Source organism: Chlamydotis macqueenii, chromosome W (genome assembly GCF_036417535.1).
Source record: "Chlamydotis macqueenii isolate bChlMac1 chromosome W, bChlMac1.mat, whole genome shotgun sequence".
Lineage (NCBI taxonomy): Eukaryota > Metazoa > Chordata > Aves > Otidiformes > Otididae > Chlamydotis > Chlamydotis macqueenii.
The window spans coordinates 43,100,125-43,125,030 of NC_141592.1; the positions used below are offsets into that span (position 1 = coordinate 43,100,125).

Here is a 24,906-nt window from a genome sequence, read left to right on the forward strand (position 1 = left end):
GTCGTGGCGGTCTGGTAAGGTCCCCGATGACTGGAAGAGAGGGAACATAACCCCAATTTTTAAAAAGGGGAATAAGGAAGATCCAGGTAACTACAGGCCGGTCAGCCTCACCTCTGTGCCTGGCAAGGTCATGGAGCAGATTCTCCTGGAAACCATGCTAAGGCACATGGAGAGCAAGGAGGTGGTTGGTGACAGCCAACATGGCTTCACCAAGGGCAGATCGTGCCTGACCAATTTGGTGGCCTTCTATGACGGGGTGACGGCATCGGTGGACAAGGGACGAGCAACTGACATCATCTACCTGGACTTGTGCAAAGCTTTTGACACTGTCCCGCGTGACATCCTTCTGTCTAAACTAGAGAGACATGGGTTTGATGGACGGACCACTCGGTGGATAAGGAGTTGGCTGGATGGCTGCACTCAGAGAGTGGTGGTCAACGGCTCAATGTCCATGTGGAGACCGGTCACGAGTGGCGTCCCTCAGGGGTCCGTGCTGGGCCCGGCCCTGTTCAACATCTTTGTCGGCGACATGGACAGTGGGATAGAGTGCACCCTCAGCAAGTTCGCCGACGACACCAAGTTGTGTGGTGCCGTCAACACGCTGGAAGGGAGGGATGCCATCCAGAGGGACCTTGACAGGCTGGAGAGGTAGGCCCGTGCCAACCTCATGAAGTTCAACCAGGCCACGGGCAAGGTCCTGCACCTGGGTCATGGCAATCCCAGGCACAAATACAGGCTGGGTGGGGAATGGATTGAGAGCAGCCCTGAGGAGAAGGACTTGGGAGTGCTGGTGGATGAGAAGCTTAACATGAGCTGACAATGCACCCTTGCGGCCCAGAAGGCCAACCGCATCCTGGGCTGCATCAAGAGAAGCGTGGCCAGCAGGTCGAGGGAGGTGATTCTGCCCCTCTACTCTGCCCTGGTGAGACCCCACCTGGAGTACTGTGTCCAGTTCTGGAGCCCCCAGCACAAGAAGGACATGGACCAGTTGGAGAAGGTCCAGAGGAGGGCCACGAAGATGATAAAAGGGCTGGAGCACCTCTCTTATGAGGACAGGCTGAGAGAGTTGGGGCTGTTCAGCCTGCAGAAGAGGAGGCTCCGGGGAGACCTGATAGCGGTCTTCCAGTACCTCAAGGGGGCCTACAAGAAAGATGGGGAAAGGCTGTTTAGTAGGGCCTGTTGCGATAGGACGAGAGGTAATGGTTTTAAAATAGAGGGGGGTAGATTTAGATTAGAAATTAGGAAAAAATTTTTTACGATGCGAGTTATAGAACACTGGAACAGGTTGCCCAGAAAGGTGGTGGAGGCCCCATCTCTGGAAACGTTCAAGGCCAGGCTGGATGAGGCTCTGAGCAACCTGACCTAGTTGGAGATGTCCCTGCTCCTTGCAGGGGGGTTGGACTAGCAGATCTTTGAAGGTCCCTTCCAACCCTAACCATTCTATGATTCTATGATTCTATGATATGTTGGGGATTAAAATAGGTTTACTTCTAGAATGTTAGAATTAATTGTGTGATTGCTTAGAGGTAAGCTAAACTAGAATCGAGTGTGTATTTGCTTAAAGTTAGATTGAATTGTAGCTTGCTTATAGCTTAGCATGAGTGAACTTTGTATAGCTTAGCATGCGTAGGCCTTGTTTAAAACTTGGCATAAGTGAACTTTAAATGAACTCTTTTTGCTAGCATGGATGACTATGCAGAGGAGGTAGCAAAGGAATATGGGACATCTTAATCTACAAGATAAGGGGAACCAAACCCATGACTCAAGGAAAAAGAAGACCTTCAAAATAGGCAGCAGATAACGAACAAAAGACCTTGATAACTTTTTCTGAGGGGCCCTAGGGGCAGGTCCAAGCCAGGAGATAAAGAAACTAACAACCAGCTGCAAACTTTTTGAAGACAAGGAGATGGCCTATCTAGAGATAAGGAGGAGACCCGATGGAAAGCAAGAAGCCCCCAGCCTCTGAAACCCTATTGGACCAACTGTAGTGTGGACAGCATGTGAAGAGGAGCAAGAAGATCCCAGCCCTGAAATACCATTGGACTAACTGTTGGGTGAACAGCTCGTGAAGAGTGCATGAGGAGTGAGGACTTAGATTGTAAAGGGTATAATTGTGCAGCGGTTTCTTTGTTTGGGGTCTCTCGCAGGAGGGGCCCAGCTCGAGCTGAAATAAACCGACTCTGTGGCAGAAGCTAGGGTCCGAACTCTAAATTACAGTCAGGGCTAAGTCTGGATTCAGCCACACCTAGGCTCCTTCCTGTGAAGGAATTTAGAAAGCAAGGGGGTCCAGTCTGAATCCCACGAGTCAGCAGAAGGGTCTTTCCCAGACTCTAACAGATATTTTGAAAATATGTATAAATTTGGTTTTGATATGCTAAAGCATTTGGCAACACTTTTACAGCAGTTCATTTTATATAATTAATATTTCATACAGTATTTTTTTTTTGTACATCTAAAGAGAAGAAAATCCTCAAACTAATATGAACTGCCAAGTTTTACTGCATGGTCATGTCATTCCAATTTATAATACTCGCATTAAAAATCTTCAGGAATTATGCTGATAAATCATTACCTGTACATTTAATGAAGGCAACCAACATTATTTCAAAACATAACCTGTAGATTTTATGTTATGTATTTATCAAGGTGTGCAATTCTGCAGTGAAATGAAAAAGCATGTAAATATACAAAGAAAATTACAAGTTTACCAGTTCCCGTGACACAAACCGTTTTAATCTTTCAAGGTACTGTCCATAGAGTTCCACATCATTATGGCCTGCTCCTTCTACCCACAGTGGTTCTACAGGTCTCTGGCAACGCTCAAGTAATGCTAGGCCATGTGAAAAGTCAATTACTTCATCTTCAGTCCCATGGATGATTAACACAGGAGATGTTATTTTAGAGATTTTGTCAATGCTGTAAGAAAAGATTATATCCATGAACACAGTAAGCTTTATTAAACCTTCTTGAAGGACTAGAGAGTCTTTATTTTTTTGTAATGGTTAAAAGTACAATGCGCAATTAAATTTTAAAATTGTTTAAATCATTAGAAATTTAGATATTATCAACACCCTGGAAGCCATTAGAGTAGCATATGCAAAACTACAAAGAAAGGAAAAACACTAGTGGAAGCTACTAGGATTGCATTACAGAGCAATCAATCTTAAAATGGTATTTATTACCATGTTCACTTCAAAAATCAAAGGCATTGTACTGATAAAAATACTGCTTCAGAGTTTTTCCTCAATAGAAAAAGAGCCTGTCAGAACTGGAAGAATTTTGGCTCCTAACTTTTGATTCTCTATGGGAAACTCCTTGAAGATAGATATTTAAAATGCAAGCAATTCTTCTAGCAAAGTGTACCAGTTTGTAATGGCCAATTAATGGCAGAGTTCTGAAATACATGACAGGACTCTATTTACTTCAGTTAAGGTCTATTTATTTTTTCCAGTCTTTGCTACATACAGAAATACATGCAAAACACTATTTATAGTCACCCAGAGTAACAATTCACTGCAAGAGAAATACTTGTTAGTTTTTAGGGTTTATGTATAGGAAAGCTAATCACATTTACACAGATACCCACTGAAATGATTCATGACATGAAAAACCCAAAAGATTTACAAAGTTTTGTAAACTCCCTCAAATGTTTCTCATTTTTTTTTATTCACTCTGATTATTCTCCAATTATTGTTTTTAAACCATCTAAAGAAAATTCAGAGTATTTACCATATTACTTGTTTCCCTATTCTACAATTTTTGTAATAGAAAAAAATGCATGCACAAAAAAATCTCACAACTCACTTTGGGAATGCATCAAAACAGTAGGTCTTCTTTGTATCAGGAAAAGCTACTCGCATTCCTGATGTCAGTGGAGAATGAAGAATTACAGCAGCACTTTCATACCTAGCAGCAAGATCCACAGATGGTACTGTTCCTATACTTTGGCCATATACAATAACATTTTCAGGGCGGATTCCATATCTAGAAAAAGAAAAATGTTAACAGAAATGTCATTTAAAATGAAACAGATTGATTTCTATACAACTAGACAAAAAAGCCCCTCTATAGATAAAAATTTCCTGAAGAGGATAAACCATGAAACAGGAGCTGGCAAAACAAGCAGATATGTTTTATAACATTTCTGACTTAAAAGGAAAATTATTTACTTTGTATTTGCAGTACTTTTTTTGCCTTATGCCCTGAATGATACTAAAATATGGGTTTATTTTTTAAAATATGGATTTGTGAATGCAGTTACAACTTGTCTACTAGCTGTATATTTTACTGATAATACTGGTGGACCTGCAACAGAAAACTGATTGGAGTCTTACTTACTATGTCTATGGTTATCAAGTGGAAAGTAGTCAAACATGCAAAAATTTGCTCAGCTTTATTATTCTGATACTTTGTAAAAGCTAAAAGCTGGTAATCCTGCTCAGCAATTTATAGGAACCTAAATGATCCCTATACAGACAGTATCCAGAATATTATGGATGCTGTGTAATAGTTGTGATACGTTTCTTTTATCACAGTTGCTTTGACGTATAGGAAGGAAGAGGAATATCTAACCTAATCCACAATTGAGACTGTACAGTAAGCACTAGAAAATTAAAGTCAAAGCCCCTTATACTTCGATGAAACCACTGTCACTTTTTCTGTAATTAACTGAGGTAGACAATTGAGTTGTGAAACAAAAAAATGACACCTACACAAGTCAGATCTAATATATTTTTCTGCACTAGTGTAGACACAAAGAGGATCTGATTCCCAAGTAACACAGCAGTACTGAAAAAGCCTGTAAGCAGATAGTTATGCTGATAAATGAGTATTCACTGCAGAAATGAACTACTGATAAATCAATCTATAACAGCAAAACACTCGTAAACACACTTCTACAGTCAGTACCGGTAGCACCTTTTTTTATTTATTTGGGAATGGGAGTACCTTAAATATGAAGGAACACACAGAATCATAGAATGGTTTGGGTTGGAAGGTCAAGATGACCTTTAAAGGCCATCTAGTCCAACCCCCCTGCAAGGAGCAGGGACATCTCCAACCAGATACGGTTGCTCAGAGCCCCGTCCAACCTGGCCTGGAATGTTTCCAGGGATGGGGCATCCACCACCTCTCTGGGCAACCTGGGCCAGTGTCTCACCACCCTCAGTGGAAAATTTTTCTTCTTTATATCTGTCGTGGTTTTGTTAGTGAGGAGGGGCCTAAGGTGGTAGCTTCTGTAGGAAACTGCTAGAAGTCACTCCCCTTTGTTCAGTGGACTCGGCCGGGCCTAGGGCAGACCTGCTGCTGGCCAAGGCCGAGCCAATTGGTAGCAGAACGTCCCGTGATAACGCCTCTGCGATAACGTATTTAAGAAGGGGAAAATAGAGAAAAAAAAAAGAGAGGAGAGAAGATGTGAAGAAGCTGAGCGGGGGCAGAGGCGCAGAGGGGGAGGCACAGGCCTCATGGGCCTTGCAGGCCTCACCCTCTGGCCTCTCGCCAGGCAGCCAACTGGGCCCGACTCAGTCCGGCCTGGCTGTAAGAAGTGGAGAGGAGATGAGAAGTGAATAAGATGTAAAAAAAGATCCTGAGAGACATCTACCAGCCTGTTGTGAGGAATGGCTGCAGACGCCAAGGTCAGTTCAGAAGGAGGGGGAGGAGTAATGTGGCTCCTGGCCAAGATTCCCCTGCAGTCTGTGGTGACGACCATGGTGGAGCAGGTTGTCCCCCTGCAGCCCATGGAGGTCCACGGAGGAGCAGAGATCCACTTGGAGCCCGTGAAGGACCCCGCACCGGGGGAGGTGGATGCCTGAAGGCAGCTGTGGCCCGTGGAGGGCCCGCTGGGACAGCTGTTCTGAAGGGACTGAACTCCGTGGAAGAGATGACCCACGCCGGAGCAGTTCCACGAAGGACTGTGGCCCGTGGGAGGGACCCCACGATGGAGCAGGGGAGGAATGTGAGGAGTTCTTCCCCCGACCATGAAGCAGCGGCGTGAAACAACGTATGATGAACTGACTGCAACCCCCATTCCCTCTTCCCCCCTGTGCCACTCGGGAGGGGAAGGTAGTAGAGATAATGTTAAGCTTGGGAAGAGGGAGGGGTGGAGGGAGGTTATCTTGTTCTCTGTCTCATTATCCTGCTGTTTGTAGTAATAAATGAATAGTTTTCCCCAAGTCGAGTCTGTTTTGCCCGTGACGGTAACTTTAAGGATTTCTCCCTGTCCTTATCTCAAACCTCGAGCCGTTTTTCTTATATTTTCTCTCCCTATTTTCTCAGAGGGTGGGGGGAGTGAGAGAGAGACTGCGTAGTCTGGTCCTGATCAGGGCTGAACTACGACAATATCTTGTCTAAATCTACCCTCTTTTACTTTAAAACCATTACCCCTTGTCGTATCACTACAGGCCCTGCTAAAATGTTTTTCCCCATCTTTCTTATAGGCCCCCTTGAAGTACTGGAAGGCCGCAATAAGGCCTCCCCGGAGCCTCCTCTTCTCCAGGCTGAACAGCCCCAACTCTCTCAGCCTGTCCTCATAGGAAAGGTGCTCCAGCCCTCTGATCATCTTCGTGGCCCTCCTCTGGAACCTCTCCAACAGATCCATATTTTTCCTATACTGAGGGCTCCAGAGTTGGACGCAGTACTTCAGGTGGGGTCTCACAAGAGCGGAGCAGAGGAGCAGAATCACCTCCCTCGACCTGCTGGCCACGCTCCTCTTGATGCAGCCCAGGGTACGGTTGGCCTTCTGGGCTGCAAGCACACACTGATGGCTCATGTCCAGCTTTTCATCCACCAGTACCCCCAAGTCTTTCTTGGCAGGGCTGCACTCAATCCCTTCATTGCCAGCCTGTAGTGATATCGGAGGTTGCACCAACCCATGTGCAGGACCTTGCACTTGGTCTTATTGAACCTCATGAGGTTCGCACAGGCCCAATTCTCCAGACTGTCAAGGTCCCTCTGGATGGCATCCCATCCCTCAGGAATGTCGACTGCACCACTCATCTTGGTGTCATCTGACTTGCTGAGGGTGCACTCGATCATGCTGTCCATGTCATTGATGAAGATGTAAAACAGTACTGGTCCCAGTACGGACCTATGAGGGACACCACTCGTCACCGATCTCCATCTGGACATTGAGTCATTGACCACTAACCTCTGGATGCGACCATTCAACCAATTCCTCATCCACTGAACAGTCCACCCATCAAATCCATATCTCTCCCTAATTTAGAGAGAAGGATGTTGTGGGGGACCATGTCAAAGGCCTCACAGAAGTCCAGGTAGAGGGCATCCATAGCTCTTCCCTTGTCCACTGATGTAGTCACTCCATCAGAGAAGGCCACTGGGTTGGTCAGGCAGGACTTGCCCTTGGTGAAGCCATGCTGGCTGTCTCGAACCACCTCCCTGTCCTCCACGTGCCTCAGCATATCTTCCAGGAGGATCTGATCCATGATCTTCCCAGGCACAGAGGTGAGGCTGACAGGTCGGTAGTTCCCAGGATCCTCCTTTCTACCCTGTTTAAAAATGAGTGCAATGTTTCCCTTTTTCCAGTCACTGGGGACTTCACCTGCCTGCCATGACTTTTCAAATATCATGGAGAGTGGCTTGGCAACTACATCAGCCAATTCCCTCAGGACTCTGGGATGCATCTCGTCAAGTCCCTTTTAGACTTATCTATGTTCAGGTTCCTCAGGTGGTCACGAAGCTGATCTTCTCTTTCAGTGGGAGGGACTTTGCTCCCCCAGTCCCTGCCTTAAGGTCCATCCACTCAAGAGGTGTGGGAAGAGATTGCCAGTGAAGACTGAAGCAAAAAACTTGTTGAGTACCTCAGCCTTCTCCTCGTCCATTTTTACTAGTTTGTCAGTCGTGTTCATCAGGGAGGTACACTTTCTTTGGCCTGCCTTTTCTGGCTGACATACCTGTAGAAGCCCTTCCTATTATTCTTTGCATCCCTTGCCAAGCTCAGCTCCAGCCATGCCTGACCCCATCCCTACACAACCGGGCAATGTTCCTATACTCTTCCCAGGATACTCATCCCTGCTTCCACCACCTGTGCATTTCCTTCTCGCCCTTTAGTCTGACCAGCAGATCTTGACTCAGCCATGTCAGTCTCTTGCCTTCCTTTCCCGATATTTTACACCTGGGGATCAAGAGCTCTTGTGCTCTATGGAAAGTGTCCTTAAAGATCTCTCACCTCTGTTCTGCTCCCTTGTCCCTGAGGGCAGTTTCCCAGGGGGTCCTATTGACTCACTCCTGGAAATTCTAGTTCTAAAATTCAGGGTCCTGACTTTACTCTTTGCCTGACCCATTTCCCTTGGGACTGCAAACTCCACCAGTGCATGATCACTGCAGCCCAGGCTGCCTCCAGTCTTGATGTCTCTGATTGCATTGTCTCTCACTTGCGTTGGTGACCATCAGGTCCAGTATGACATCCCCTCTGGTAGGGCTGTCTATTACCTGGCTTAAGAAGTTATCCTCAATGCATTCCAGGGGTCTTCTGGAGTGCCTACAGCTTGCCGTGCCAGTTTTTCAGCAGATGTCAGGGTGGTTGAAGTCTCCCAACAGGACAAGAGCCTGCGAGCACGATGCCTAATGTAGCTGGGTGTCCTGGTTTCGGCAGGGATGGAGTTAATTTTCTTCTCAGTAGCTGGTGTGTTTTGGTTTTCATGTGTAAAGAACGTTGATAAAAACACCCTGATGATAGAAGTTGTTGTTAATGAGACCAAGGACACTGTCTGGCTTTCCAAGTCTCATTAAAGTCTCATTAACGTGCAGATGCGGGAAGCTGGGCAAAAGACAGACAGAATAATTGACCCAAACTGGCCAAAGAGAGTATTCCATGCCAGAAACATCATGCTCAGTATATAAGTGGGGGTTGCCCATGGGAGGGGGCATCCATTCCATTCTGGCACCCATTCGGGCACCCCTGGTATCCTATTCTTCTCTCTTGCTTGCTGGCATCATTCCCTCTACCTTGCTGGCTTGCTCTCCCCGCTTTGCTTGCTGCTCGGTGTCGTTCCCGTGATTGCTGCTCAGGACGGGCTGTGTCGGTCATTCGGACATCGGGTGGTGAGAAATTGTACATTGTTCATTTTGTATATTTTGTATATATTAATATCCTTATATCCTGTTAGCTTTGTAGTTTTTAGTATTTTAGTAAACTGTCTTCATCTCAACCCATGAGTTTTCCTTTCTTCCCAATTTCTCTCCCCTATCCTGCTGGGTAGGGGGAGGGTGAATGAGAAACTGTGTGGTGATCCAGGCTAAACCACCACACTGGGATAAGAAGGTTTCGTCAATAGGCTCCTCTTGATCGAGTGGCCTGTAGTAAACACCAACCACAAGGTTCCCTTTGTTGCCTTGGTCTCTAATTTGCACCCATAAGCTTTCAACCTGCTTGTGGCTGTTCTGCAGAGCTAGCTCTTCACAATCTATCAATTTCTTGACGTAGAGGGCAACGCCTCTGCCCCTCCTTCCTCACCTGCCCCTTCTGAACAGCCTGTAGCCATCGATAGCCACACTCCAGTCATGGGATTCGTCCCACCAATTTTCTGTAATGGCAACCAGGTCATAGCTTTCTAGCAGCACAGTGGCTTCCAATTCCTCCTGTTTGTTGCCTGTGCTGTGTGCATTGACAGTGCAGGTACTTCAGCTGGGCTGTCGGCTGTGTCACCTTCTTAGAGGAGCAGCCCTTAATTCCTTTGAGGTATTTCATTGGTGTTTCCCTGTTGGCTCCTATTGTCTCAGGAGCCCCTGGCTCATCTCCGTAAGACTTCAGGTGTGCTGCAGTGTGCCCAGCACATCTCAGAGCAACAGGCTGAGGGCCCTCGCTATTACCCCGTCCCTCTAACCTTGGTATGCCATCCCACAGCTTGTCACAGGCAAGCCTGATATTACCCCCTCCCACTTCGAGCCTAGTTTAAAGCTCTGTCAATGAGCCCCGCTAGCTCATGTGCAAAGACCCTCCTCCCCCTTTGAGAAAGGTGAATCCCATCCAATGCCAGCAAGCCTGGGGCCGTGTAGGTCATCCCATTATCAAAAAACCCAAAATTGTGGCGGTGACACCAGCCACGGAGCCATGTGTTAATAGACTGGGTGCACCTGCTCCTTCCAGTGTCGCTGCCCGCAACTGGAAGGAGAGAGGAAAAGATAACCTGTGCCGCAGATTCCCTTATCAACCGTCCCAAGGCCCTGAAGTCTCTTTTGATCATCCTTGGACTACACATTGCAGCCTCATCGCCACCCACATGCAAGAGCAGTAATGGGTAGTAGTCCGAGGGCCGTACCAGGCTAGGAAGTTTCCTAGTGACGTCCTTAACCCAGGCCCCAGGGAGGCAGCAGACTTCCCTAAGAGGAGGGTCTGTGCTGCATGTTGGACCCTCTGTTCCCCTCAGAAGCGAGCTGCCTACAACTAGAACCCGTCTTTTTTTCCTCGTGGAGGTGGTTGTGATACAGGGGGTAGGCCTTTCTGACCCTGGCAACACCTCTGGTGTAGATGGACCATCATCCACATCATCCATTGAGTGGTCCTCCACATCCAGAGCCTCATACCTGTTGTACAGATACACCCAGGAAGGCTGGGTGGGCAAGGAGGGGGTTCGCCTGCTGCCTCAAGCATCAACTTGCCTCCATTCATTCTTTTCCTCTAAGCTACTACCTTCCGCTGGGCAGGAGGAGGATACAGGACTGCCTTGATCTTGGATTTTTACTGGTGGCTGTTCCTGTTTCTGTCTCAGGGAGACAGACTTTCTCAGACTCCCTGATGCTCCTTAACCTTTCTACTTCCTCTTGTAGCTCTGCCACCAGGCTGAGCAGATCATCCACCTGGTCACACCTCACTACTGCCACCCATTACCACTGAAAGGCTCTGGCACTCCCTGCAGCCTGAGACCTGGACGGCTGCATGCTTCCATGGGAGCTCTGTCTGGGTTGTCACATTCATCCTGGCGAGCTTCATCATCTTTGTGGCCCTTTGTTGGACTCTCTTCAGCATGGCCATGTCTCTCTTGTACTAGGGAGCCCAGAACTGGACACAGCACTCCAGGTGTGGCCTCACCAGCACTGAATAAAGGGGAAGAATCACCTCCCTTGACCTGATGACATTACACCTAATGCAGCCCACGATACCATTGGCTTTCTTTGCCACGAGGGCACATTGTTGGCTTATATTCAGCTTGCTGTCCACCAGGACCCCCAGGGCCTCTTCTGCAAAGCTGCTTTCCAGCTGGGCAGCCTGCAGCATAAGGGAGGTCATTCCCCTCCAGTTGCAGGATCTTGCACTTCCCCTTGATTAACTTAATGAGGTTTCTATCAGCCCATTTGTCCAGTCTGTTGAAGTCCCTCTGGATGACAGCATGACCACTCTGAGGTCAGTCATCAGCAAGCTTGCTGAGGGTACACTCTGCCCCACCACTCAGATCATTAATGAAGTTGTTGAACAGGCCTGGACCCAGTACAGACTGCTAGGGTACACCGCTAGTCAGTTTCCTCTAACTAGACTTTGTGCTACTGATCACCACCCTCTGGGCTCATTTTGCTCATCCAGCCCATATTTCACAGCTTGTCTATGAGTGTTGAAAGCCTTCCTGAAGTCCAGGTAGACAATATCCACCGCTCTCCCCTCATGTACCAGGCCAGTCATTTCATCACAGAAGGTTATCATGTTGGGCAAGCATGACTTCCCCTTGGTGAAACCATGCTGACTACTCCTGATGACTTCCTTGTCCTTCGTGTGCCTGGAAGTGATTCCGAGGATTAGCTGCTCCATCACTTTCCCAGGGATCAAGGTGAGGTTGACCGCCCTGTAGTCCCCTAGGTCCTTCTTCTTTCCCTTCTTGAAGATGGGAGTGACATTTCCTTTCCTTCAGTCCTCAGGTACCTCTCCCAATTTCCATGATCGTTCAAAATTTATTGAGAGTGGCCTCGCAATGACATCTGACGGCTCCCTCATCACTCGTGCGTGCATCCTATCAGGGTCCATGCACTTATCTATGTACAATTTGCTTAAGTATTCCCTAATGGGGTCCTCTTCCACCAACAGTATGTCTTACTTGCTCCAATCTTTCCCATGGGGCCTGGGATTCCTGAAGGCCAGTCTTACTTGTAAAGACTGAGGCAAAGGCAGCATTCGGTACCTCAGTCTTGTCCATGTCCTGTGTCACCAGGTCTCCTGCCTCATTCAGCAGCAGGTCCATGTGTTCCCTAGTCTTCCTTTTCTCACCTATGTATTTATAGAAGCCCTTCTTGTAGTCTTTGACATTCCTTCTCAGATTCAACGCAATGTGGGCTTTCCTAACTGCTTCTCTGCAGGCTCGGGCAGTGTCTCTGTATTCCTCCTAGGTTACCTGTCCCTGCTTCCACCCTTTGTATGCTTCCTTTTTGTGTTTGAGTTTTGCCATGAGCTTCTTGCTCATCCATGCAGGCCTACTGGCATTTTTGCTTGACTTTCTGCTGACTGGGATGGACTGCTCTAGAGCTTGGAAGAGGTGATCCTCCAATATTAACCAGCTTTCTTGAGCCTGTCTTCTCTCCAGGGCTGTATTCCATGGTACTCTACCAAGCAGATCCCTGAAGAGGCCGAAGTCTGCTCTCCTGAAGCCTAGTGTTGTGAGTGTCCTGGTTTCGGCAGGGATGGAGTTAATTTTCCTCTCAGTAGCTGGTGTGCTTTGGATTTTTGTATGTGAAGAATGTTGATAAAAACACCCTGGTGATATGAGTTGTTGTGAATGAGACCAAGGACACTGTCCAGCTTCCCAGGTCTCGCTAACATGCAGGCACAGGAAGCTGGGAGAAAGACAGACAGAACAATTGACCCAAACTGGCCAAAGAGAGTGTTCCATGACATAAACATCATGCTCAGCATATAAGTGGGGGTTGGCCAGGGCAGCTATCTGCCTTCCTGGCATCCATCTCTCTCCCTCACTTGCTGGCATCGTTCCCTCTACCTTGCTGGCTCTCTTTCGCTCCTTTGCTTGCTGCTGGGTGTCGTTTCTGTGATCGCTGCTCGGGACGTGCTGTATTGGTCATTGGGACATCGGGTGGTGAGAAATCCCGCATTGTTCATTTTGTATATATTAATATCCTTATATTCTGTTATTATTGTAGTTTTCCTTTGCTATTCTAGTAAACTGTCTTCATCTCAACCCACGAGTTTTCCTTTCTTCCCAATTTCTCTCCCCCATCCCGCTGGGTAGGGGGAGGGTGAGCGAGAAACTGTGTGGAGATCAGGGCTAAACCACAACAGTGAGCTTGCTTTTTGCCCTGTTCTCTCTCCTCAGAATCCTGAACTCTACCATCTCATGGTCACTGCAGCCAAGGCTGCCTTCAACCTTCACATCCTCAACTAACCCCTCCTTGTTGGTGAGTATGAGGTCCAGTAAAGCACCTCTCCTTGTTGGCTCTTTGTACCAATTTTGGCTGAGATAGAGTTACTTTTCTTCACAGTAGCTGGTATGGGGCTCTGTTTTGGATTTGTGCTGGAAACAGTGTTGATAACACAGGGATGTTTTAGTTATTGCTGAGCAGTGCTTGCACAGAGTCAGGGCCTCTTCTGCTCCTGACCCCGCCCCGCCAGCGAGGAGGTTGGGGGTGCACAAGGAGCTGGGAGGGGACACAGCTGGGACAGCTGACCCCAACTGACCAAGGGATATTCAACACCATATGACATCGTGCTCAGCAATAAATGCCAGGGGAAAGGAGGAAGGGGGGACATTTGGAGTTATGGCATTTGTCTTCCTAAGTAACCATTTGTCATAGTTTAGCCCCGTTTGGGACCAGACTACGCAGTCTCTCTCTCTCACTCCCCCCGCCCTCCAAGGGAACAGGCAGAGATAATGTAAGAAAAAGGCTCGAGGTTTGAGATAAGAACAGGGAGAGATCCTTAAAGTTACCATTACGGGCAAAACAGACTCGACTTGGGAAAAACTATTCATTTATTACTAAAACCAAAGCAGGATAACGAGACAGAGAACAAGATAACCTCCCCCCTACCTCTCCCTCTTCCCAGGCTTAACATTATCTTTACCTCCTTCCCCCTCTCTGAGTGGCACAGGGGGGAAGAGGGAATGGGGGTTACAGTCAGTTCATCACATGTCGCTTTATGCTGCTGCTTCCTCCTCGGGGGAAGAACTCCTCACATTCCTCCTCTGCTCCATCGTGGGGACCCACCCACGAACCACAGTCCTTCATGAACTGCTCCGACGTGAGTCATTTCTTCCATGGGGTGCAGTTCCTCCGGAACCGACTGCCCCAGCGCGGGCCCTCCACAGGTCACAGCCTCCTTCAGGCATCCAGCTGCCCCAGCATGGGGTCCTCCACAGGCTGCAAGTGGATCTCTGCTCCTCTGTGGGCCTCCATGGGCTGCAGGGGGACAGCCTGCTTCACCATGGGCTGCACCACAGGCTGCAGGGGAATTCTGGCCAGGAGTAGCATTACTGCTCCCCCTCCTTCTTCACTGACCTTGGCATCTGCAGCCATTCCTCTCATTAAAAAATCTTCACAATTGGCTCAGGCAGACACCTCTCAGGTTCTCTTCACATCTCTCCACTTCTTGCAGCCAGGCCGGGCCGAGCCGAGTCGGGCCCGGTCGGCCCCCCGGCAGGAGGCCAGAGGGTGAGGCCTGCAAGGCCCACAAGGCTCTCGCCTCCCCCTCTCTGCCCCTGCTCAGCTTCTTCACATCCTCTTTTTTTTTAATATTTTTTTTCCCCTTCTTAAATACGTTATCGCAGTGGCGTTATCAGGGAACATTCTGCTACCAATTGGCTCGGCCCTGGCCAGCAGCAGGTCCGTCCTAGGCCCGGCCAAGTCCACTGGACAAAGGGGAAACTTCTAGCAGCTTCTCACAGAAGCTGCTACCGTAGCCCCCCTCACCAAACAAAACCAATACACGGTGTTAAATTACAACAGTAATTTTGGCACCCAGCATGGGTCTCAAAGGGTTTGAGATATCAACAGATTTCACTGAAGTGTTGTAGACTGAATTGATAGCTGTTATAGCTCTGTAGGTATTGATTGGCAGGCTCTTGTACTTGCCATGGGGCTTCCTCCCCTTACTGTATATTAGAGTCCAGTGCTTGTTAGTGGCTGCTTTTTGTTGCTGTTTGCTGTACTACTGCTGTTGCTGTACTGCTTATCATCTTACTCTGCTGTGCCTGCAAACCTTTTGATAACAACAATGGTGATGTGCCTGGGCTGGCAGATGGCCAGGACATTGCTGCTGTTTCTGTGCTGCTGTACTGGACAGGGTGGAACTCCAGTACGGAGTCAAAGGGACTATGATCTCTGGATAAGTCCATGCAGGAGCAGGTACACCTCGAAGCATCTGTGGCCATGGATAAGTCCAGGCCACAGCAGGTATACCACTGAAGAGACTGTGGCCCATTAATAAGTCCACCCTGGAGCAGGTACACCCCTAAGGGGCTGTGGCGCATGTATAAGTCCACACTTATGGGGGAGTGAGCAAGTAGTTGCATGGTGCTTAGCTGGATACCAGGGTTAATCCACAACGCTCCTCTATCACTTGGGTCAGGAAGTTGTCATTGATGAACTCCAGGAACCTCCTGCATTGCTTATGCCCTGCTCTGTTGTCCCTCCAGCAGATATCGAAGTGGTTGAAGTCTCCCATGAGGACCAGGGCCTGTGAAGGTGAGGCTGCTGCTAGCTGTCTGTAGCATCTGATGGAACATGGCTTCACCAAGGGCAGATCGTGCCTGACCAATTTGGTGGCCTTCTATGACGGGGTGACGGCATCGGTGGACAAGGGACGAGCAACTGACATCATCTACCTGGACTTGTGCAAAGCTTTTGACACTGTCCCGCACGACATTCTTCTCTCTAAACTAGAGAGACATGGGCTTGATGGACGGACCACTCGGTGGATAAGGAGTTGGCTGGATGGCCGCACTCAGAGAGTGGTGGTCAACGGCTCAATGTCCATGTGGAGACCGGTCACGAGTGGCGTCCCTCAGGGGTCCGTGCTGGGCCCGGCCCTGTTCAACATCTTTGTCGGCGACATGGACAGTGGGATAGAGTGCACCCTCAGCAAGTTCGCCAATGACACCAAGCTGTGTGGTGCCGTCGACACGCTGGAAGGGAGGGATGCCATCCAGAGGGACCTTGACAGGCTGGAGAGGTGGGCCCGTGCCAACCTCATGAAGTTCAACCAGGCCACGGGCAAGGTCCTGCACCTGGGTCATGGCAATCCCAGGCACAAATACAGGCTGGGTGGGGAATGGATTGAGAGCAGCCCTGAGGAGAAGGACTTGGGAGTGCTGGTGGATGAGAAGCTTAACATGAGCAGGCAATGCGCCCTTGCGGCCCAGAAGGCCAACAGCATCCTGGGCTGCATCAAGAGGAGCATGGCCAGCAGGTCGAGGGAGGTGATTCTCCCCCTCTACTGTGCCCTGGTGAGACCCCACCTGGAGTACTGTGTCCAGTTCTGGAGCCCCCAGCACAAGAAGGACATGGACCAGTTGGAGAAGGTCCAGAGGAGGGCCACAAAGATGATCAGAGGGCTGGAGCACCTTTCCTATGAGGACAGGCTGAGAGAGTTGGGGCTGTTCAGCCTGGAGAAGAGGAGGCTCCGGGGAGACCTGATAGCGGTATTCCAGTACCTCAAGGGGACCTACAAGAAAGATGGGGAAAGGCTGTTTAGTAGGGCCTGTTGCGATAGGACGAGAGGTAATAGTTTTAAAATAGAGGGGGGTAAATTTAGATTAGAAATTAGGAAAAAATTTTTTACGATGCGAGTTATAGAACACTGGAACAGGTTGCCCAGAAAGGTGGTGGAGGCCCCATCCCTGGAAACGTTCAAGGCCAGGCTGGATGAGGCTCTGAGCAACCTGACCTAGTTGGAGATGTCCCTGCTCCTTGCAGGGGGGTTGGACTAGATGACCTTTGAAGGTCCCTTCCAACCCTAACCATTTTTTGATTCTATGATTCACTTGTTCTTCCTGATCAGATGGCCTATAGCAGACACCCACTACAATGTCACCCATATGAGTCTGCTCTTTATTCCTTACCCATAAGCTCTCAGGTTGCTCATCATCCATCCCTATACAGAGCTCCATACACTTGTGGTGGTGCAACTCCCCCACTCCCCTTCTGAGGCGCTTGGTGCAATTCCTCCCTTCCTGGGCCACATATCAACCTAGGATGAGTCATGAATGGATTGTGAAGGCAGTGGATCCAGGCGCTGAGGCACCCTCTTAATGTACCTGGCTCATGCTTTCCCCATTACTGGAAATAGTAATAACAGTCAATCACCTCCTGACAACCTAATACATCTGCACCTGGGTTGAAGCCCAAAGAGGGTGATACCAGAATTTTAAAAAACTAACAAATTCTGGGCCTGTGTAACTAGTGAAAAGCATCAGAATATGTCATAATCCAAGTCGGGCCGAAATGGAAAAGTACCTGACAAAAGTCAATTATCTCAGACCCTATAAATAGCAACCCTAAGTGAGACCCATTGAGCTCTCCTGGATCCCAGCGGGCTATGACCAGCATCTCCCCTGAGTTGGGACGCCTCTCAGGCATAGCCTCCTTAGACCAAAGAGGTTTAAGGACTATCTGCTGGCAAAGTCGACGAAAGGTCAGGGCGAAGTTTGACTTCTCGAGGCTCAATTATCGCCTGTTGAGGAATGCCGATGCACTGCGAGCATTTACTCTAAACTTGAGAAGGGAGAGGGAACTTTTAACTATAGGCTCGTCTCCTATATCCACCTCTCTACCCATACAGAGAAAAAGAGGAAACTTTTAACTATAGGCTAGTCCCCTCTACATAGATATTTCATTGGATCCAAATATCTCTGTCTGTGTTTGTGTGTTTTGTGTTTACACATATATAAATTTATTTAGGATCCCCTCTAGTAAGTTAGTGTGAATCTTGTCATTCTTGAATCTGTAATTAAGTTGCTGTTTTAATCATAATATATTCTACTGAATCACAGAAAACAATGTATGATGAACTGACTGCAACCCCCATTCCTCATCTCCCTGCACCTCTCAGGGGGAGGAGGTAGAGAAAATTGGAAGTGAAGTTGAGCCTGGGAAGAAGGGAGGGGTGGGGGGAAGGTGTTTTTAGGTTGGTTCTTATTTCTCATTATCCTACTCTGTTTAATTTGCAATAAATTAAATTAATCTTTCTCAAGTTGAGTGTGTTTTGCCCATGACGGTAATTGGTGAGTGATCTCCCTGTCCTTATCTCAACCCATGAGCTTTTTGTTGTATTTTCTCCCTCTGTCCTGTTGATGGAGAGGGAATGATAGAACGGCTTAGTGAGCACCTGGCAGCCAGCCAAGGTCAACCCACCACACGAGAAAAAAGTGACATCAGTATTGGTCACTTAAATGGGGCCTTAGAATTACAAGACATCCTGAAGAAAGGAAAAGTGACAGTTAAGGAGCTATACTCTAAGTCGAAGTTCAGATGACAAGAGCTCAAAAGATATATTGCAAAACCTGTTGATATCTCTGAAAACTCAGCTTCTTTTCTCAGCGGGAACACAGGAGAACCAGTGCATCATGACTGTTTGGAAACCATCAAAGCAACATACGCAAGCCGCCCAGACCTGAAGGACAGCCCCATGGAAAACGGGGAAAACTGGTTCACAGACGGGAGCAGTTATGTCTTAAATGGCAATTGACATGCGGGGTACGCCATCACCACCAGTCAAGAGGTAATAGAATCAGGGCCTTTGCCCATGAACACCTCCGCACAGAAGGCAGAAATAATTGCCCTAACCCGAGCCCTGGAGTTGGCCCAGGGCAAAACTGTGAACATTTACACGGACTCAAAATATGCCTTCGGAGTTGTGCACGCACATGGAGCAATTTGGAAAGAAAGAGGACTATTGAACTCCCAGGGAAAAAATATCAAACATGCAGAAGAAATTCTGAAGCTACTAGAAGCTGTCCAGCTCCCTGAGAAAGTGGCAATTATGCATATTAAGGCACACCAGAAAGTGAGCTCAGATTTGGAAAAAGGGAATGAGCTGGCGGACAGAGAGGCAAAACAAGTGGCCAAAACAATGGTGAAAGTAGAAGGGGCTCTAATTCCTGATAGGCAAATCTCCCTAGAAGGTAAGCCGAAATATACCAAGGAAGATGAAAAACTTATCACAGACTTGGAAGGGTCATATAATGAAGAGGGGTGGGCTTATACCCCACAGGGAAAACTAATTATTCCCTCTTGTTTACTGTGGCACTTGATACGGGAGGAACATAGGAAAAGGCATTGGGGAACAGAGGCTCTGTATAAACATTTGATAAGAGAAATTGTGGCCAGAAATTTATATACCACGGTGAGACAGGTGACTCAACAGTGTGACCTTTGCCTCCAGACTAATCCTAAAAATACTCCCAAACCAGAAATGGGCCAGATTGGGAAGGGCAATGGGCCTGGACAACAATGGCAGGTTGATTTTACAGAACTTCCAAGAAAAGGGGGGTATCGATATTTGCTGGTATTAACCGATACCTTTTCGGGTTGGCCAGAAGCATTTCCGACCAGAACAGCTAAGGCTCGGGAGGTAACTAAAGTATTGGTACAAGAGATAATACCACGTTTTGGGGTTCCAGCAACTATATCCTCTGACAGAGGACTGCATTTTGTCTCAAAAATAGTACAACAAATCAGCCACCATTTAGGTATAGATTGGCAACTTCATACCCCATATCGCCCTCGGTCAAGTGGTCAAGTGGAAAAAATGAACCACTTAATCAAACAGCAAATTGTGAAATTGGGACAAGAAGCAAACCTGACATGGCCTCAGTCTCTCCCTTTAGCCCTTTTGCGTATACGAACAAGACCAAGGGCGAGGGAAGGACTGAGCCCCTTTGAAATTTTGTATGGACGACCCTATGGAATACAAAAAGGGATATCTATGCAAATTGGGGACGAAATTATGACTTCCTACATGGTGACATTGAGCAAACAACTCAATAAAATTAGAAAGCATGTAATTAGTACCCGGGGAAGAGGTCTAGATGAACCTGCACATGATATACGACCTGGAGATTATGTATATGTAAAGTCTCTTGCAGAAAAAAACCCTGGAACCACAGTGGGAAGGACCGTACCAGGTACTCCTCACCTCCTTTACAGCAATCAAGATCAGAGAGCAGAATGCTTGGATACACCACACTAGGGTAAAAAAGGCACCACGAAAACTCTGGACTTCTGAAGTTCAGGGACCCCTAAAGCAATTCGATGCAGCTTGTGGTGTTTTTGTTGCAGATATTGGGAGTAAAATGAATCATAGAATATAGAAGTGTTAAGAATCAGTAGTAATTACAGATTATAACTTTAAAATAAGGAAACTGCCACTGACACCAATTTGCTGCTAAGAAATCCCCTACCCTTTCCATCTCGATCTGGGAATCGAGGTAATAGAGATGAGGGAGATTAATGAGATAATTTTTTTTATTAATCGCAGAACCGTAGCCGCATAGGGAGTGGGACCCTAGAGATCTTATAATACACATTTGTTAGAAGCTAGCCTAGCATATCTTTAATACAATGGTAAGTCCCAAACACCCCCAGATCCCACCTTCAGAAATAGGCCCTGAGCCATCACTTTGGAGCCAGGAAAACCAAGGAGCATCGCGACCTGTTCTCAAGACCGTATATGGAGATTTCAAGGAGGAGTTTGACCAGCGAATTTGAGGAGGGGGCGTTTTGACGACCACCGAGACCACCAAAAGACCCTCGACTCAAAAGACTGGGCATGCGCGAGTGGGTGGGGAAATGATGTAATGGTTTCTCAGAAAATTTATGTTTATGCATATTATTTCTTGGAATTTAATGAATATGTATAATTAATGTGTATTTAACCCGTGCTGTTGATCAAATGGGCGCGCACGCTAGGTGGAGCGATCCCCCGTGCGCCCAGCGCTGCAATAAAGAAGTGCCTGCTTCTTAACTTCTCATTGCTGTTAAGGAGTTTTATTCCGGATTTCGGTAACAGTTTTGGCGACCCAGATGGGACACCGCTTCTGAACCTCGACGGATCCGAGGGATCGCGGGACCTCCAGCGCGCACCGAGGGATTCTCGGGGAGAACCTCCGATCCCCGGACCGAAGGGCTCGAAGCAAGACCCCTGGGATTAGGGTAAGGCACTTCTTTTATTTGGAATTTGGATAGCCTGCCCATAAGACGCAGCGAAAGCTTCGCAGGGTTGGGGCTCAGAGGGTACCCGTTTGGTTTGGGAGCCTAGGCGTCTGCCCGTAAGTCATAAGCGAAAGCTATTGCTGGGTTGGACATTTGTGTATTTGGGGACAATTGTCATTTGCATTATTTGGTATCTGGCATTTGATATATATTTGGAATCGGAACACGGTAACTGATATATGGAATACGGCATTTGGTTTTTGGAAACACCTGGTACTCTGGTATATATACACGTGTATACTTGCTATATTCGCTGTACTTGCTATACTTGCTATCTTTGCTATCCTCGCTATATTTGCTATATTCGCTATATTCGTCATACTTATTATTTGTTATAATGTCCTTGTTTAAGTTGTTTAAGAGTAAGAGTAACAGTACAGGAAGTCTTAATGAAAAGATACCGAAAACATCACCGTTAGGATGTTTGTTAGCACATTGGAGTGAGCTGCATGATGATTTACGCAGGAGTAAAATGATTGAATATTGTAATCATTGGTGGCCTTTATATGTTCTAGAAGATCAGGAGAAGTGGCCGGTTAATGGGACTTTGAGCTATAATACTATTTTACAGTTAATGCTGTTCTGTAGAAGAGAGGGTAAATGGAGTGAGGTGCCGTATGTGGATTTGTTCTTTTACTTGAGACAAAGGACAGATTGGCAGAATGAGTGTAAATTGATAAGTCGAGATAATTTGGTGATGGCATTAACTTCAGAAAATCAGAAAACTAAGAAAGCTAAGAGTTGTTGCTCAGCTTGTGATATTGGGAAGAGGTGCATTAGGTGTACGGTGCCAAAAGAGGATGAAATGGAATTAGACTTAGATGTAGCCCCACCGGAAAGGGGGGGAGCAGAGTCTCTCTCCTCACAGGGAAGGAGTGAGTCAGGGCGAATAGAACCGGACAGTACAAGGGAGGAAACTGATGAAATATCAGAGGTAGTAGTTCATACTCCGGTGTCTAGACGAACTCGTCAGCAAACCCAGATGCTGGCTCCCTTAAGGCAAGGAGTGGGAGTAACTGGACCGGTATACGTTAAAACACCATTTTCTATCACAGATCTCATGGCATGGAAACAGGCGGCAGGGGTTTATAGAGAGGACCCAGAAAAGGTAGGGAGAGTGGTTGAAACAATTATTAGAACTCAGGATCCTGATTGGAATGATTTACAAGTGATATTAGATAATTTGTTGGATAGCACGGAGAAGCAGATGGTTTTAAAGGTTGGAAAAGCACAAGCAGAGGCGACAGGTGTGGGTGGAGCGTTCTCAGGAACACTGGAACAGAATTTTCCTTCGGCAGACCCCCAGTGGGATCCGAATGACCCGGTACATCGGGAAAGGCTAATTCGTTACCAAAAATGGGTACTGTATGGAGTAAAACATGCAATGCCAAAAGCCCTGAATTGGTCTAAATTATATGAAATAAAACAAGACAAAACTGAGTCGCCTTCTGCATTCATGGAAAGATTGAAAGAAGCCTCTAGAAAATATACTGATTTAAAATTGGAAACAGAGGCAGAACAACAACAATTAGCTTTAATTTTTATGGCACAATCACAACCTGACATAAGACGAAAGCTTCAAAAATTGGAGGGAGAGGACTCGAGAAGTTTGGTTAAAATGCTAGAAACAGCGTGGAAAGTTTATAATAATAGGGAGAGAGAGGAAGAACAGAGGAGAAGGGTGAGAGACAATAGGCTTATTGCTGTTTTAACAGGGAGCGCAGCAGCAGGGAGGGGACGAGTTCGGGGAAAAGGAAATTTTAGAAACTCTGGTACACGAGAATCTAATGCACCTCTAGGAATAAATCAGTGTGCATACTGTAAAGAGAAGGGACACTGGAAAAGGGAATGTCCAAAGCTGCAAGCAAATCAGCAAGGGGTTATGAACATGATGGTTTTAGATGACTGAAGGGGACCGGAGGGGAACCCAGCTGAACCTCTGGTTATAATTAAGCTGGGAAATGATAAAGTTGAATTCTTAGTGGACACTGGAGCTGTGTATTCGGTTTTGAATACTTGTAAAGGGAAACTAGGGAATAAAACCGCAACCATAGTTGGAGCGACAGGGAAAGAAGAAAATAGACCATTCCTTCAACCCCTTAATTTGAAGTTTGGAAATAAGACAATTACACATGAATTTTTGTATGTGCCAGAATGCCCAATACCCTTGCTGGGTCGGGATTTGCTGTCTAAATTAAATGCACAAATAGTTTTCGAAGGGGGAGAAATTTTTTTAAAGATACCAGAGTCAAAGGCAGGAGAAATATTAATGATTCAAGAAAAGGTTCAAATTCAGGAAATTCCGAAAGAAGTTGATGATGCTGTAATACCTGTAGTTTGGAACACAGAGGTACCTGGAAAGTCTAAAGCAGCACAACCTGTAAAAGTGGACTTAAAAGAGAATGTGAAGCCAGTAAGATTGAAGCAGTACCCAATTAAAACTGAGGCTAAACTGGGGATAAAGAAATTAATTGATAAATTCTTGAAATATGGGATTTTGGAGGAATGTGAATCTGAATATAATACCCCAATTTTACCTGTGAAAAAGCCATCTGGGGAATACAGATTAGTGCAGGACTTGAGAGCAATAAATCAGATAGTGAAAGATATACACCCTGTGGTAGCCAACCCATACACACTCCTAACAGCTTTAGGAGAGAATTATCAATGGTTTACAGTGCTTGATTTAAAAGATGCTTTCTTTTGCATACCTTTGGAAGAAGAAAGTCGAAAGTTGTTTGCTTTCGAGTGGGAGAATCCCCACACAGGACGAAGAACACAATTGACATGGACCAGACTACCACAAGGATTCAAGAACAGTCCAACAATTTTTGGAAGCCAATTGGCGAAAGAACTGGAGACGTGGAAACAGGATGGCCCTAAACCTGCCCATCTACTTCTACAGTATGTAGACGACATACTGATAGCGACGGAAGGAAGACCAGCATGCATAAAGGTAACAATTGACCTTTTAAACTTTCTGGGGCTAAGTGGATACAAAGTTTCCAGGACTAAAGCTCAGATAGCAAAACAAACTGTAATATATCTGGGTTTTGAAATTTCACAAGGGCAAAGACAATTGGGGACAGATCGCAAAGAAGCAATTTGCAGTATTCCGGAGCCAAAGAATACCCACGAGTTGAGAACATTTTTGGGAATGGCTGGGTGGTGTCGGCTGTGGATAATGAACTATGGTTTGTTGGTTAAGCCATTATATGAAGCTCTTAAAGGTCCACCATTCGAATGGGGTCCAGACCAGCGAAGAGCCTTTCGAAGCTTAAAACAAGCTTTGATGACAGCACCAGCCTTGGGACTTCCGGATTTGACCAAAGACTTCCAGCTGTTTGTATACGAAAGACAACATATCGCCTTGGGAGTGCTGACTCAGAAGGTGGGAAGTTGGAAACGACCAGTGGGATATTTTTCCAAACAACTGGACTTTGTAAGTAAAGGCTGGCCTGCTTGTCTGAGAGCAGTTGCAGCTACTGTGATGCTAATACAGGAGGCCCGAAAATTGACTTTGGGAAGAATGATCGTGGTATATGTACCACACATGGTGATATCAGTGTTGGAGCAAAAGGGGGGTCATTGGTTATCCCCGAGCAGAATGATGAAGTATCAAGTGGTTTTGATGGAACAGGATGATGTAATATTGAAAACCACTAACTTGATTAATCCTGCAGTCTTTTTGAGTTCAGTACAGGAAGAAGGACAACTGGAACACGACTGCCTGGCTACCATTGAATA

General features: G+C 46.9%; 1 protein-coding gene across 1 annotated transcript in view; it reads right to left on the reverse strand.

Annotated features, from left to right (window-relative positions):
• Nucleotides 1-2,696: 2,696 nt before the first annotated feature.
• The window catches only part of LOC147596711 (alpha/beta hydrolase domain-containing protein 17B-like), a 63,295-nt gene continuing 41,085 nt past the window's right edge, over nt 2,697-24,906 (reverse strand). Inside the window, exons 2-3 of the mRNA XM_086769507.1 lie at nt 3,805-3,984; nt 2,697-2,916 (exon numbers count right to left, since the gene is read on the reverse strand). Of these exons, the coding sequence (XP_086625633.1) occupies nt 2,697-2,916; nt 3,805-3,984 (400 nt within the window). The remainder of the gene's footprint in view (nt 2,917-3,804; nt 3,985-24,906) is intronic.